Source organism: Macaca thibetana, chromosome 4 (genome assembly GCF_024542745.1).
Source record: "Macaca thibetana thibetana isolate TM-01 chromosome 4, ASM2454274v1, whole genome shotgun sequence".
Classification (NCBI taxonomy): domain Eukaryota; kingdom Metazoa; phylum Chordata; class Mammalia; order Primates; family Cercopithecidae; genus Macaca; species Macaca thibetana.
Genome location: NC_065581.1, coordinates 18,268,308 through 18,285,367, shown reverse-complemented (window position 1 = coordinate 18,285,367; position 17,060 = coordinate 18,268,308). Strand labels below are relative to the sequence as shown.

The 17,060-nt window shown below is 38.1% G+C and overlaps 1 protein-coding gene across 1 annotated transcript in view; it reads left to right on the top strand.

Annotated features, from left to right (window-relative positions):
- Positions 1-17,060, top strand: part of DEK (DEK proto-oncogene) — a 39,293-nt gene that overhangs the window by 13,717 nt on the left and 8,516 nt on the right. The window contains exons 6-8 of the mRNA XM_050788671.1: positions 676-864; positions 13,264-13,399; positions 14,165-14,313. Coding sequence (XP_050644628.1) covers positions 676-864; positions 13,264-13,399; positions 14,165-14,313 — 474 coding nt within the window. The remainder of the gene's footprint in view (positions 1-675; positions 865-13,263; positions 13,400-14,164; positions 14,314-17,060) is intronic.

Sequence of the window (17,060 nt, the reverse complement as noted above, 5' to 3'; positions counted from 1 at the left end):
TAATCAAATTATACATTTTTTTATGGGCCAGGTGTGGTGGCTCATGCCTGTATCCCAGCACTTTGGGAGGCCAAGGCAGGTGGATCAGTTGAGGTCAGGAGTTTGAGACCAGCCTGGCCAGCATGGTGAAACACTATCTCTACTAAAAATACAAAAATTAGCTGGGCGTGGTGGTGCACACTTGTAATCCCAGCTATTGCACAACAGAAGGAGACTCTGTCTCAAAAAAAAAAAAGGTTTTCCTCCCACTCCTTTGATTGGAGTGTTGGGCCTTCTAAAGCAAGGAGCTTCTCTGGCAGTGTGACAGTTTTAATGCTTGTAGGGATGAAAGAAATTACAACTCTAACTTAAAATATTATCATGGCAAAGTATTAACAGCCGTTGGAGCTTAACATAATGTGTCTTGAGCTTCTAGTCCCGTGTCAGAACCTAGAATACATATTTCTCAACAATTGAGAAGGGTCTTATTAGGTGTTTAGAACACAAATGAAATGGTATTAGTAACAGTTTTAGGTTAATCTGACACAGTTTAAGATTATTCTCTGTAAAGCTGCTGGGCTTGTAAATACAATTTCTTGAGAGAAGAACAAGAAATTGAGTTGATAAGTTATCAAGAACAGGATTGATTGAAATATTATACCTCATTGGTGTTATCTTTATAAATTTTTTATGCAGCCATTGCCAAAATCTAAAAAAACTTCTAGCAAAGGCAGTAAAAAGGAACGGAACAGTTCTGGAATGGCAAGGAAGGCTAAGCGAACCAAATGTCCTGAAATTCTGTCAGATGAATCTAGTAGTGATGAAGATGAAAAGAAAAACAAGGAAGAGTCTTCAGATGATGACGATAAAGAAAGTGAAGAGGAGGTAAAATGCTTTACTATATTTTTAAATCATTTCTTTCCATGGGGAGAATTAAATATTTCTGTTATATATTAAGTACAGCCAGAAAAACACTTCCTTATTGGTTGTTTTTAATTCTGAAGATGCAGAAATAATTAAGTATGAACCCATTTCTTCTCCTTAAAGAGCTTTTAGTTTCATTACCATGTCAGAGTATGAGAGTCAGAAAAGAGTGAGGTTGGGATGAACTGAATTTGAAGTGGGCCTTGAGCTGGACCTTGAAGACTAGAGTAGATAAATGGGAAGGGAAGCAGAAGTGATGCATATCCTGAATGGGACCACATAGGAGCAGATTTTTTGAGGATTTTTTTCATAATATATTGATATTTTGTAATTGACTTGAATCATTTTATGGAAAAAGCAAGGGACTTAAGGGCCATTTTCCCCCCTCAACCTTTTGGGGAGTACGTAATGAGAATAAACAGCATTTGAAGTTTATGTAATGAGTGGATAAGTTTTGTATTACCTGTCATTTTATTTGGGAATATTTGTAAAAGTTGAGACTACTTAGTTTCCAAAATGAAACTTCATGAAGAAGAGAACTGCTGAAGCAATTAAATAAGAGGGTTAACCTCTTCAGTCAAGTAGATCGTGGAGAGTGGGTACAGGAGATGGGTTTCTATTATTGTTAATGATGTTGTGGTAGACTGTATTTTAACTTTGCTTTGGTGTTTTCCTGCAAAGGTCAGAACTTGCTCTATAGATTGAGTAATCAACCTTGCCTTATTTAGGGACATGGATAATGTCAACTTGACATTTTGGGCCAGGTGATTCTTAGTTGTGGGTGATACTCCCAAGCCCCCCTTGTGACAACCAAAAATGTTCTTCAGACATTGTCAAATGTCCCTGGGGCGAGATAAAGAGGGAATCGTCTCCACTGAATTAGAAGAAATAAAGATATAGTGAACTCTGTTATTATATGATATGTGTGTGTGTTCAGTATGTATGTTTGTCTTGAGTTATTTACAATTCATGCTTGTTTTAACGTCAAATTTTATAAAGACTTCTATAAAGCTGAGTATCAAATAACTTCATCATTTAAGAAAGATGATTACAAATCTACCAGGTGCTTCATAAATATCTTAATATATATTTGGCACGAAGGAAAATAAGTAATCTGAGCACTAAGGTCTTTTTGGATTGGAGGGAGGAAAACTGTGTGTGTGTGTGTGTGTGTAAAATAGGGGAATATTTTAAACTAAGTATCTTCAGGAAATACTTGGTGTCTACTATGTGCCATTCAGTTTCCTAAACTCTCTTTATGGGCAGAATTAAAGCACGAAATGTCATAGAATATAAGTGTCTAATTTTTTCATAGAGACATTACCATGGGCTCTGGAAACTGAGTTCAAATCCGACTTCTATATTGGATTGTTACTGTATGACTATAAGCAAGTTACTTAAACTCTGTACCTCAGTTTCCCATCTGTAAAATGAGGAATGATAATCATATTAGCCTCATAGGGTCATATTGAAGGATTTTATTTAAAATACCTAGAGCGATGCCTGGTGCATGTAGTATGTATTAGTTGCTGTTGTTATTAGAATTAAAATGATGTTTTATGACAAGTAAAACTTCTAAATTGAATCTTCTTGTCATTACTAGGTGCAGGTTAAAAAGTGAGGGCAGGCCGGGTGTGGTGGCTCATGCCTGTAATCCCAGCACTTTGGGAGGCCGAGGCAGGCGGATCACCTGAGGTTGGGAGTTTGAGACCAGCCTGACCAACATGGAGAAACCCCGTCTCTACTAAAAATACAGCATTAGCTGGGTGTGGTGGTGCATGCGTATAATCCCAGCTATGGGGGAAGTCTGAGGCAGGAAAATTGCTTGAACCTGGGAGGTGGAGGTTGTGGTGAGCTGAGATAGCACCATTGTACTCCAGCTTGGGCAACAAGAGTGAAACTCCATCTCAAAAAAAAAAATGAGGGCATTTTACACTCGTTTTTAAAATTTGCTTTCTAAATTGTTGTCCCATAGTTCTAAGTAGAGGTAGTTGAACTTGGTGTATGCAGATGATACCTGATTTATACCCATATTGGTTCCAGGATAATAATCACAAGTGGAACCATCTCACTATAAATCAAACCTTTACTTTCTGTAGTGCCCTAATCTGGGATCTGTGGCTAGAAACCCAGATCAGTTGATAAAAATCCATGGGAGAAGAAAATGTAAAAATGCTTTTACAAACATTAGGTACATGAAATCACAATATAAAAGCTATATCGTATTTTATTAGAGGGATTTTTTCCCCTAACTTTGCTAGTACTTGACAGATTTTATAAAATGTAAAATAAAATTTGGACTGAGAAATTGTCCCCCCGCCCCCTTTTTTTTCCCTGGTAAATGTCCTTTCAACAAGCATAGGTATTACTACTCTACAGGCCATTTAAATTTAGCACTGTCTTCAACTTTTTATTGCTGATTCAGTTTCTGTGAAAGGCCTTTGAAAGGTAAGTTCTGGCAGGAGGAACAGTATATCTGTGGCAACTTTGTTTTTCCTTATTCCATTTTATGAAGACTGAGTTCTAAATGGCAGCCACGTTAGGAGCTTCATACATGGAGCTATTTTTGGTCATTACTATGAAAGGACCTCTTTTCTAAGAAGCCATGAAGGAAAGCTGCAATCAGTCACAAAAGTTTTGGATTGCCTATAGACTTATTTATGATAGGAAATTACTGAGTTAATTTTATTTCCTAAAATGGATTTTTCTTTGATAAATAAAAGACTCTTATTCATTAAGATCAGCTTCTTGTTCTGATTTTCTTGGAGTAAATAACTTAATTTGGGTAGATTGATTTTACTTTTTTCAGTTTCCTCTGTAAAATGAGAATTTTGAACTGTATAGTCAAATGTACTTTATTCATTGTTGAAGTAAGAAATCTTATGCAAGCAGAGTAAGTTTGTAGTTGTCCTTTGGCTTTTTATGTGAGGTTAAATTGTATTTATTTTCCTGTTTCATATTTAACTTTAGATGTGTAGAAGACTAAGGTGTTTATAAGTAAATTCATGTTAAACTGAAGTCACTGAAATCCATATAGTTAATTGAAATGAGAGTTTTAAAAAAGTAATTTAAAAGAAAATGTCAGATTTAGCATATTAGCTGATAATTGCTAAAGCACTTGTTTGAGGTTTTCTGTACCTATACCTCCGTTTTTATGATATGCAGTGAGTGATTCACAATAGTTTTGCAATTGTTTTCCTTGTAATTAAATAAAAGCGGATATTCTTTGTGAGAGTAACTTCAGAAAGAAATTCCTTTATAAAAGAGCCATTTTGAATTTCCTTATTATCTTGTCTCTTGGACGTTGGCTTTTTAGGGCAGTAAAAGGAGAACAGTTGGGAAGGAAGTGGTGGATGAATTTTTTTTTCTTTTTTTTTCTGTTGATGAGAATAGGAAAATAAACAGGTTATTTTCTCTAAATTGATTATGAAAATCAGCTGGTTCCTATGTTGGATTAGCTTCTTCAGGGCAGATTGCTAAAATGAGTATATTAGTTCGTTCTCACGCTGTTAATAAAGACATACCCAAGACTGAATAATTTATAAAGGAGTTTAATTGATTCACAGCTCCACATGGCTGGGGAGGCCTAGCAATCAAAGTGGAAGGCGAATGAGGAGCAAAGACACATCTTAGGTGGCAGCAAGCAAGAGGGTGTATGTGTAGGGCAACTCCCCGTTATATAAAATCATCAGAGCTGGTGAGACTTTCTCACTGTCATGAGAAGAGCATGAGAAAAACTCGCCCCCATGATTCAGTTAACTCTCACTGGGTCCCTCCCGTGACATGTGGGGATTATTACAATTCAAGGTGAGATTTGGGTGGGGACACAGAGCCAGACCGTATCAGCCAGTCAAGTTAAACCACATTTGGTCATGCTATTCACAGGTGTTAATCTTGAGGCATAGGGAAATTACTACAGAGTACAGAAAAAAGAAGGGGGAAACAGTACCTATTGGAGAAAACAATTCTAATAGTCTTTTAGACCCTTTAAAAGCGTATTTTACTTATTTTTCATCTTACCCTAATACCTCTTCAGTTTTCATTTTCTAGTGTTTTTATAGCACATACGTATTTCCAGAAAGTATGAAACAAACTGTGGAGTTTTACTTTATGAGTATTTAGAATTTATCTGAATGTTGCCATATGTTATCAGGAATGTTTTCTGCTGAAATAATTCTCAACCTTACCAATAATGTTCAAAACAGGAGTTTATTTGTCTTTCATGACAAGAAGCCCACAGGGAATTCCAGGGCCAGTACAGCAGCTCAAGAAAGGTATTGAGGAATGTGGGTACCATCCTTTCCTGATCTCTCATCTTTAGTATATGGCAATTAACTTCATGACCACAAGGTGGTTGTTTTACCTTTAGACATTGTATTCATGTTCCAGATAAGGAAGAGCAAAAGGTTTTCTTCTAGTGATGTTTTGACTTTTTTCTCTGAATGGGATGCCTTTTACTGGAGATCTCCATATACATGGCATCAGCCAGCACTTTGTCATCTGCCCACCTAACTGCAAAAGAAGCTCTGAGATCTAGGTATCAGCTTTCCTACCTTTGTAAGAGGAAGGCAAATCAAAAGTGGGTTGTTGAGTGAGCCATCCTACAATGTTTGCCAAGTCAGAGAAACTCCATTATAATTTTTGGTGAACTATCTATTTGGACCATTCAGGGGATTATCTGGTAGTGGTAAGGTGAATGTGAAAGTTTTATTAGTCCTTTCACATTGTGTTTTAAAAAACTAAACTATCTCCTCCTCTCACACATTGATCAGAGGAATTGCAAAGTCTGTATAAACCATTGAAACCTTTTGTTGGAAGGCAGAATTGAATAATCACCATACTAAAACCCATTTAAACTTGCTTTCATAATCTTCTGTGAAATATAACTAGACTTGCACATTCTTTCCTCTTGGCATTCTGAGTTTTCTCAGCCAAGTTGTTGAAAGAATAGTGTATTTTAAGCTAATTTTTATTTTGTTCGTCTGTTCACCCAGTACAACCTTTCTGCTGTGAGGACAGAATTCTGGCTCTGTGACAGGCGTCTTTTTTGGAGACCCTCCTTCAAGAGCCCTGCTGCCTATAAATGATAGGTAAGCCTTGCTTTCCCAAGATATTTTTTTGCCTTTCTTCAAAAAGTGCTTATGTCATTCCTCTGATTCTGTACCTTCATGGTTATCAGAGACAGGGAAAATCCCCTTCAAATTTTTGAAACTTCTGTATTACTGATCCTTTAAAAATTTAGATTATAGTACATTGTACTATCTGAAATTAATGGCAGCTGTTCATTTTTACTTGTTCCCCTTTAGAACATCAGAAATACTTGATGGTCCTGATTGAACCACTCAGCATATAGAGAAGAATCTAAATCTCATGACAATTTGGAAGTCAGCTTTTTCTTTATTCTTTTTTAAAAAAACCTAATTTTCCCCCCATTTTGTTAAAAGACTCAGTCTTGTCTCCAGTTAGGTTAAATAACAAGATGTTGACCATTATGAGTATTTTCAACATTATTTCCTCATAATGCCATATAATGTGTTGTTTTTTTTTTTTTTTTGAGACGGAGTCTCACTCTGTCACCCAGGCTGGAGTGCAGTGGCCGGATCTCAGCTCACTGCAAGCTCCACCTCCCGGGTTTATGCCATTCTCCTGCCTCAGCCTCCCAAGTAGCTGGGACTACAGAGCCTCCCAAGTAGCTGGGACTACAGGCGCCCGCCACCACGCCCGGCTAGTTTTTTGTATTTTTTTTAGTAGAGACGGGGTTTCACCATGTTAGCCAGGATGGTCTCGATCTCCTGACCTCGTGATCCGCCCGTCTCGGCCTCCCAAAGTGCTGGGATTACAGGCTTGAGCCACCGCGCCCAGCTCACATAATGTTTTTATTATAATCACTAAAGTTTTCAAGATATTGTGAAAGAGACTTAAAATGGGGGTCAGTCCTTTACTTATTTTTGAGACAGAGGCGTATGTCTTACTCTGTTGCCCAGGCTGGAGTACAGTGGTGAGATCATGGCTCACTGCAGCCTTGAACTCCAGGGCTCAAGTGATCCTGCCACCAGGCCTAGCAATTTTTAAATTTTTTGTAGAGACAGGTTCTTGCTCTGTTGCCCACTGGCTTTTGATTTCTGCGGTAACCACTTTTTGATTGCTCAAGTTAGTGAATTGGGAGTATGCTTAAGTGCTGTTAGGGTTACAGAAGGTATTTTCTAAGCAAATGCTCTTTGATACTTAGCATTATAGGATTTCTAAAGAAGGAACATCTTCATGCCTGTTGAGGAAAGGCTTTGGGTAGAAGTGGAAGTACTACCAATTCAAGTTGACCTTGGGAATAGAGAGAAAAGTACTGTGAACAAAGATAAGGAGCAGGGAAGGCAGGGTGCCTTTGACTAACTTGTGGTTAGAGTTGTGTGCCCAGAAGTAGAGCAATGAGAGGTGAAACTAGAGTAGTGTAGGTTGAATCCATGCTATAGAGAACCCATGAGTCTGGGCATTGTTGTGTGACTAATATGTTTGGTGGTAGATTCATTATTCTCACTCATTCAAAATGATTGTCTTACTCTATATCTGAGCATTTTGCTAAGTGGGAGAAGAAAAAATGAGACACGTCCTCTGTCTTCCAGGAAGTACCACTCATTCAGTAAGCATTTATTATCTCCTACAAGGAAGAAACTTTTCAAAGTGTGTATGCCATGTGCTTTCACATCTTGCATCTCATTTAGTCTTGACTCCATGAGAGGTGAGGTATATATCCTCATTTTTGTATATGACGATATATAAGGAACTTTTATAGTGCTTTCTCTTTACAGTAGTCCCCTCTTACCTGAAAGGAGTACGTTTCAGGACCCCCAGTGTATGCCTGAAACTTCGGATCCTGCCAAGCCTGATTGCTGTCATTTGAGGCATGTTTCTGTTCATGTTTTCCACCATCAAATTATGCCTTTTTCATCGTCACAAAGCACTTATCCTGCACTGTGGCCATAACTTTCGCAGTTTGAGGTTTGACAGCAGAGCCAGCACAAAGTTCTTTTCCCTTCACAATTTCACATATAGAAGATTTGTTCTTACTATAGATCTTAGCAACCTCAACATATGATTTTTTTCTTAAGTAAAGAGCTTTCACCTTTTCACTTAAAAGAACCACTTTATGGCTTCTCTTTGGCATGTTTGAATTGCCAGCATTACTCCTCCTGGGCTTTGGGGCCATTATTAAGTCACATAAGGGTACTTGGGCACAAGCACAACGATACTGCAACAATTGATACCACAACCAACATGGCTGCTAGTGACTAATGGGCCAAGGTGCTGGGAGCATCTACAGAGTGGATATGCTGGACAAAGGGATGATTCACATCCTGGGCAGGAGTGAGCAGGATGACATGAGATTTCATCACACTACTCAGAACAGTATGCAATTTAAAATGTATGAGTTGTTTACTTCTGGAATTTTCCATTTAATATTTTCAGACTATGGTTGACAACAGATAATTGAAACCACATTCAGAAAGAGAAACCATAGATAAAGGGAGACTACCGTATTATTCTTTCTTTCTTTTTTGAGACAGTCTTGCTTTGTTGCCCAGGCTGGAGTGCAGCGGCACAATTGCTACTCACTGCAACCTCTACCTCCCAGGTTCAGGCAATTCTGGTGGCACAGCCACCCTAGAAGCTGGATCCACAGGTGCTTGCCACCACGCCTAACTAATTTTTTGTAGAGACAGGGTTTCACGATGTTGCCAGGCTGGTCTCGAACTCCTAGCCTCAAGTGATCTACCCACCTTGGTCTCCCAAAGTGCTGGGATTACATACAGGGTTGAGCCATCGTGCATGGCTTAGTATTCTTTCTAAAAGCTTCTTGTTTATGTACTTCTATCTTCAGAGTTCTCTAGAATTCCTGATTTAGATCAAAATGTGATTTTAAGCAATAACTTTAAGAAAGTTAATGTGTATAAATCCACTTGTGTTTATCAGAACTGAAAACTAAAAGCTATTAAAAACTTGATAATTGGAGGAATTGACCTGTTGATTGCTTTATCTGGTTCCTGCCTTTTCTGTGTATAGCTCCAATAATTCATAATCTAGGAATCAGCAGACTGTAGCCTGTATGCCAAGTCCAGCCTCCTGCCTGTTTTTATACAGCCCTCAAGCTCAGAATGGTTTTTCCATTTTTAAATGATTGTTTAAAAAAATGAAGAATATGCAACAAAGATTATATGTAGCCAGGAAAGCCGAAAATATTTACTATCTTGCACTTTAAAGAAAAGTCTTGGTGACAAATCTAGTCTATAAATGTGCTTTTCATTTTATGTGGTATAGCTAGATGAGTCAGCTCTGGAGCTTCAAAAATATATACAGGTGCTCAGGAATCAGGAAGTTTGGCTGTGACACCCTTGTTCTTAAAGCTTCACAATACCTTCCATAAAATAGGGATAATGAATTGTAGGCCAAGTACTTTGAGAGTATGGATTAATCAAATTGATGGCCTTGTGAAAGATTTAGAGGAGGTAATTGCTAAGCTGGGTTTAGAATCATGAGTGGGATTTTCCTAAGTACAGGAGAGGAATGAGAGAAATGAAGATTTGAAAGTTCATGTAAAATTAAAGTGGACATAGTTTAACTTGCCTTCTCAGCTCTCCCTGGGTTTTTTTCTGTTACCTCCAAATACTGGTTACCCATGTTTACCTTGACAGCAAAAATTGTCCATTGTGTCCTAATACCAAGGTATGTCCTTTGAGATGCCCCCATTTTCCAGAGACCTGTTCCTCCTATACCCAATAACCTTCAGGGCAGCCAAAGTGATGAACACCTGCAGGACTAAAGCACAAGATACGAATTTCATTAGTTGTTTTACTGTTCAGCTTTCATGATTTCTTAACTCAGCGTTAATCTAAAAAAGAGACTTTACCAAATTCCTACCTTGATGTTGTCACAGAAGAATTTGCAGCTGGTTGCTAAAGATAAATGAAATCCTGTATAAATGACATGACATACTACTATAGATGTTTGTGGGCCAAGTCATATCTACCATAGTGTAGTGAAATAAGTGTGATATATCATGGCTAGTTAATACAGTTGTTTTTGAGTCTGTCTCACTGTGTTTATAATTTACAGTCTATGTATCTGCCCTGCTTTTAAAAAAAAGAAAATTAGTTTTTTAGAGTTAGGGTCTTCTGATTTTGCCCAGGCTGGTCTCAAAGCTCTGGCCTCAAGTGATCCTCCCATGTCAGCCTTCTAAAGTATTGAGATTACAGGATTGAGCCACTGCACCCTGCTTTTTGAAAACACTTAGAAATTTTAACTTATTAGAGGAAATTATATTTGCATAATGAAAGAACTTCTCATTCTACAAAAGGGAGCACTCAGTAATAATAGTTAATATTAAAATAGTGTTTACTATTTGCCAGGTACTACCAAAAATACTTTTACGTGTTAATGTATCTACTCCTCATAAAACCATAGGAACTATTGTTTCTTTTTGTTTTGTAAATGAGACAAGGGCCTAGAGATGTCCTGGGGCTGGAATTTGAAACCAGGCGGCTTGCCACTAGAGCCTGTATTCTTTGAACTATTATATTTTTTTCTTTAGTGCTTGTGCAATATATTTGCAATCTTTTAGAAATTTTAATAGATGACAGGCTAGTTGTCCATTTAGAAAAACTGTAGAATATTACCCCTTACAGCAGATAGGAAATGTAGAAAGATGTAGTTTTGTTATACAGAAGTAAAATTTCATGGAGATGACTCGTTATTTATTACTGTAAATGTTTATGCTTCGTCAAACTATCACTACTTGCAATTTGCAGGTTTTAAAATGATGCCATGTTGTGTATCCCATCTAAAATTTTAATGGCAGGCCTTAAAAGGCTTTGGAAGTGTTTCAGTTATCTAATTCTGATTTTCTAATTTGAATGGAGATTGAGTAATTACTAATAATACTGTTGTTTCTTAGGCTCAGCCTCTTCAACCCTTTCGGGAATAACTTAGTTTCTTGTACCTACAAAGTCCAGATTTTATTACCCTTTAACTAAAAAATGATATATAATCATGATTATTTTATTCTGTGTATTAAGTGTGCTAAAGAACTTAAGAACTTTTAGGATTCCCTTTCAGAGCCTGATACATAGTTCACGTGAACTGGGTGGACACTTAATAAACCTTAAAACTTGGTTTAAGTTGATCATAATAAATCATTGATACTTGTCCCCTAGCCCCACACAATCTAGAACATCTCTCAGAATTAGGAGTAAGTTAAAATAGCCTGTGAATTGCACAAGTCCATGGGAAATTCATGTACTTACTTTTAGAAGCATGTCAGCCCCTTGACACCTTAAAAATGTATTTTTTTAGTAGCAGTTAAACTACATACTTCCCAGCTAGTGGTATATTATTGAGGGAGTGCAGGGTGATGATAGGCTTGCATAAATAGGTACAGTGATGGTATATTGGCAAAAAGAAAGACAAACCGTAAAATCCAGCCAGGTGAGGTGGTATGTGCCTATAGTCCCAACTACTCAGGAGCCTGAGGTGGGAGGATTGTTTGAGTCTAGCATGGGTAGCATAGCGAGACCATCTCTTTTTTTTAAAGACACTAAAATCCAATGAATAACTTGAGGCCACTTTTAGAACAGATTGGTCTGTGTACTTTAAAGGACAGGTTCAACACAGTGCTTATGTCTTTAAAAACAGGTTGACTTGGCCAGGCATGGTGGCTCATGGCTGTAATCCCAGCACTTTGGAAGGCCAGGGCAAGTGGATCACCTGAGGTCGGGAGTTCCTGACCAGCCTGGCCAACATGGAGAAACCCCGTCTCTACTAAAAGTACAAAAGTAGCCGGGCATGGTGGCACATGCCTGTAATCCCAGCTAATCGAGAGGCTGAGGCAGGAGAATCACTTGAACTTGGGAGGCAGAGGTTGCGGTGAGCCGAGATCGCGCCATTGCACTCCAGCCTGGGCAACAAGAGCGAAACTGCATCTCAAAAAAAACCAGGTTGACTTAGGATAATACTCAGGAATCAAAAGTGTTAAACATTTGGAGAAACATTCTGTCAAGTGATTTCAGTAGTTTTGGTGTGTAAAGGGGAGAATTTAAATTATCTTGGAATGTTTAATAGGATGCTTTTCCTTTGGGAATATTAATTAAACTAAGAATTAATGCTTTCTAATTTCATAGGCTCCGCATGAGACAAAGTATGAACTCTGATTTTGTCTTTTTTTTTTTTTTTTGAGACAGTCTGTCTCCTGGAGTGCAGTGTCGCGATCTCCACTCACTGCAACCTCTACCTCCAGGGTTCAAGTGATTCTCCTGCCTCAGCCTCCTGAGTAGCTGGGACTACAGATGCCCACCACCACACCCAGCTAATTTTTGTATTTTTTTCACCATGTTGGCCAGGATGGTCTCAATCTCTTGATCTCATGATCCGCCCGTCTTGATCTCCCAAAGTACTGGGATTACAGGCGTGAGCCACCACGCCCGGCCTGTCATTTTAATCTGTCCATATTTATGTGTTTTGTTTGTGTCTAATCACCTGTGGGTTAGTGTTTAAGAACACAAGTTCTGGAGTCACATCTATATTTGAATCTTGCCTGTTTATTAATGTGACTGTAGACAAGGTAACCACGCTGAGCCTTAGTTTTCTCATGTAGTCATAAGTATTTATTGAGCAACTACTGTATACCAGAGACTATTTTAGGAGTTAGGGAACCATCAGTGAACACAAGATTCTAGGCCAGATGTGGTGGCTCATGCCTGTAATCCCAGCACTTTGGGAGGCCAAGGCAGGCGGATCACTTGAGGTCAGGAGTTTAAGACCAGCCTGGCCAACATGGTGAAACCCCATCTCTACTAAAAATACAAAAATTAGCCGTGTGTGGTGGCAAGTACCTGTAATTCCAGCTACTAGGGAGGCAGAGACAGGAGAATTCGCTTGAACCCGGGAGGGCATAGGTTGCAGTGAATCAAGATCGTGCCACTGCACTCCAGCCAGGGCAACAGAGCGAGACTGTGTCTCAAAAAAAAAGATTGTAGTTGAGAGAGAGGGAACATAGAGAAGATAATATTATCTGTTTTTAGGGGTTCCCCCCCCCAAGATTAAGTAGAGTAATGCATATATAGTTTATCCATAGTGCAGAATAAATATGGGCAACTCTTTTGTGTGTGTGATTGTGATTTGTCATGCTTAGACTTGTGTTGGGATAAAATAGTTCGTTGTATATTAATCATCTCCCAAAAACAATTTTTAATTGGTGATACCAAATACATTAATTTTCCTCTAATATTATTAAGGGGGTATAGGGGAAGTAGAGAGATGGGATGGGATAGCATTGAATCTCATCAGTATGTGTACTTTTGCTTTCCTTTGTAACAGCCACCAAAAAAGACAACCAAAAGAGAAAAACCTAAACAGAAAGCTACTTCTAAAAGTAAAAAATCTGTGAAAAGTGCCAATGTTAAGAAGGCAGATAGCAGCACCACCAAGAAGAATCAAAACAGTTCCAAAAAAGGTATGTTAGAAATAACATTAATCAGCAACTTTAAAGATACAGCATATATTAATGTGTTGAACATAGTATTTAAGTGTGTGGGGGAAACAGGTAAATTGCAGAGAACATTGCGAGGAGAAGTAATACAGGTTGAACATCCCTTATCTGAAATGCTTGGGACAGGAAGTGATTCAGATTTTGATAAATATATATATGGGGGGGATCTTGGAGATGGGACCCAGTCTAAACATGAAATTCATTCATGTTTCATATTCATCTCACATAGCCTGAAGGTAGTTTAATATTTTAGCTAAATAAATTATTTATTGCAGTGATGCCATTACAGCTCACTGCAGCCTTGAACTGCTGGACTCAAGCGAGTCTCTTACCTCGGCCCCCCCAGAGCACTTGGATTATAGGCTTGGACCACTACCCTTGGCTTGAAACCAAGTTTTGACTGCGACCCGTCAGTGAGGTCGGGTGTGGAATTGTCTCCTGGTGGTGTCATGTTGGTGCTCTAAAAAGCTGGATTTTGGAATATTTCAGATTTTGGATTTTTTGATTAGGGATGCCCAACCTGTATACCAGTTTTTTATAGTTTTTGATATTTCAAATTGACATAAAATTTGTATGCATGTTTTATAGGTAACCTATAGAGTAGTGATTTATAATTTTTTTGATCCAACACCCCTTTGAGAATCTGTTGAAAGCTTAAAATTCATCTCAACCTTTGTTAAATATTAATTTACTATGTAAGAAAAATTATTATTATTATATTACTTTTAGAAAGTGAGTCTGAGGATAGTTCAGATGATGAACCTTTAATTAAAAAGTTGAAGAAACCCCCTACAGATGAAGAATTAAAGGAAACAATAAAGAAATTACTGGCCAGTGCTAACTTGGAAGAAGTCACAATGAAACAGATTTGCAAAAAGGTAATTAGACAAGTGTTTAGATTATTTTGCTTTTACTAGAAAAATTCTTTCACTTATCTCTTAATTTGAAGCTAAATACTTAATGTGCATTCACTTATTGAAGAAATACTTGTTGAACTACTATATGCCAGATCTCCTTACAGGTGCTGGGATACCACTTTAAATAAAATAGTCAAAGTTTTTGTCCTGATGGGTTTATTTTTATAAATAACATTAGAATGAATAAAATTGGAGTGAATAAAATTAAAGTGATACATTCCAAACCACATAGGAAACTTTCTTTTTCTGATCTGGAGGTTGTTTCTATTGATGCATTCTTAGTTTATGTTAGTTCAAAGAAGCAGAATCTCATGAACCGCCTTATTCTCTTGTTAGTGTGATAAATGAGCTGTTATAGATTAGGTTCTTAACTCAGACTTCTGTGGCATTTTTCTAATATTTCTAATATTTGTTAGGAAATAAAGTGGCCTAGTCTTGAATATGATTCCAAGGGATTCTATGGAAATTTTAGAAACTTGTCTGTTGCGGTAAAATAAAATTACAATTTGGAATGTACTGAAAGTGAAATAGTCTATGCTTTTTTAAAGGACATTGATTATTATTTTGTTTATTCATTCACCATTAATTGATTCTCTACTACATTTCAGGCACTGGGCTAAATGTTACAGCTAGAAGCTGGATGTGGTAGCTCACGCCTGTAATCCCAGCACTTTGATAGGCTGAGGCAGGAGGACTGCTTGAGGCCAGGAGTTCAAGACCAGCCTGGGTAGCATAGTGAGATCCCATCTCTACCAAAAAAAAATTTTTTTAATGTTACAGGTGGAACCAGAGAAGCCATTACTTGGCTTTTAAGAGGAGCTTACAGTCTAGTGGGATAGAAAGAGATAAGTATTTTAGTAATTAAAATATTGTAAGTGAGGGCCGTGTTAGGAGAATATGGAAGGTGCTGCAGCACCACGGAACAAGCACCCTACTTGAGGCTGGGGGAATCTGGAAAAGCATCTTGGAAGAGCTCTTAACTGAATTTCCTAGTGGACCATCACCCATTCCATACAGTTGAGGAACAGTAACACATTAACCAAAATGATAATTGCAAGGAATAGTATTAGTTCAACATGTCTCAAGACTAGGATTAGAAAGAAGTCCTCACAGAAGTTAGGAGAAAATACTAGAGTTTTGCAGATCTTAAATATGCCATGTTAAAGTTTCAGTTTCTTCCTGAAATAAATGAGGAATTGAGAGGCTGTGTAGATTATTGAGAGAGATTTAGCAGGGGCATAAGATGTATTTTTGTTTTTTAAAAATTATCCTGGAAACATTAAGAACAATGGAATGGCAAAGGATGAGATGAGAGAAGCAGGACACCCAGTTATGTCATCATTAAAATGACAGTGTGAAGTGAGGAGGAAGTCAAAGAGAAACTAGTTCTGTTCATTAGAAGGATTTTTGTGAATACCTTCATGTAATTTTTTAAAAGGGATTATTAACATGGAGAGGTCAGGTGAGAAGGACCTGACCTTTTTTGGAGTCTGCAATTAGGAGACGATGACCTAGGGTGGTAAAAGCAAGAGTTAATGAATAGTGAGGAAAATGAACAAAGTAAATCTTCTGTTTCAAGCAGCTGTCTTTGGAAGGAAAATAGGTAAATGGGGTAGGTGACAAAGTATTTTTAATGGGCAGTAGGGGTGGAGGGGAGAAAGCATTTTGGTGGGAAAGGAGAAGTTCCAGGAGAGTTGAAGGGTGGTCCTGTGGAGGCAAAGAAAATTAAGTACCATTGATGAATCCAGATAAAACTGGAGGGGAAAGAGCTGTCAGAAAATTGAAGGAATTCATAATAACGGCTTTTTTGGCTGTGATAGGAGTGTCAGACACTTAAATAAGGAGGTGAAACTGCCATTGGTGGGAATGAAAGGAGAGCCTGACTGGGAGGTTTTGGGGGAGGAGCCTTTGGAGGTGAATACCATGAACTGAAAATGGGACCCGCCTCTTCAAAGCTGCTTTCCCACAGCAATCTGTAGTTTAGGCTTAACCATAGAAGAATGAGTAGTTAGACCAATTCAGGATTGGGGTTTTGCAGGGAAAGAACAAGAGACAAACAATTTTTTTTATTTTTCTTATTTTTATACTTTTAAGTTCTAGGGTACATGTGCACAACGTGCATGTTTGTTACATATGTATACATGTGCCGTGTTGGTGTGCTGCACCTGTCAACTTGTCATTTACATTAGGTATATCTCCTAATGCTATCCCTCCCCCATCCCCCGACCCCATGACAGACCACAGTGTGTGATGTTCCCCTTCCTGTGTCCAAGTGTTCTCATTGATCAGTTACCACCTATGAGTGAGAACATGTGGTGTTTGGTTTTCTGTCCTTATGATAGTTTGCTCAGAATGATGGTTTCCAGCTTCATCCATGTCCCTACAAAGGACATGAACTCATCCTTTTTTATGGCTGCGTAGTATTCCATGGTGAATATGTGCCACATTTTCTTAATCCAGTCTATCATTGATGGACATTTGGGTTGGTTCCAAGTCTTTGCTATTGTGAATAGTGCCACAGTAAACATATGTGTACATGTGTCTTTATAGTAGCATGATTTATAATCCTTTGGGTATATACCCAGTAATGGGACGGCTGGGTCAAATGGTATTTCTAGTTCTAGATACTTGATGAATTGCCACACTGTCTTCCACAATGGTTGAATAGTTTACAGTCCCACCAACAGTGTAAAAGCGTTCCTATTTCT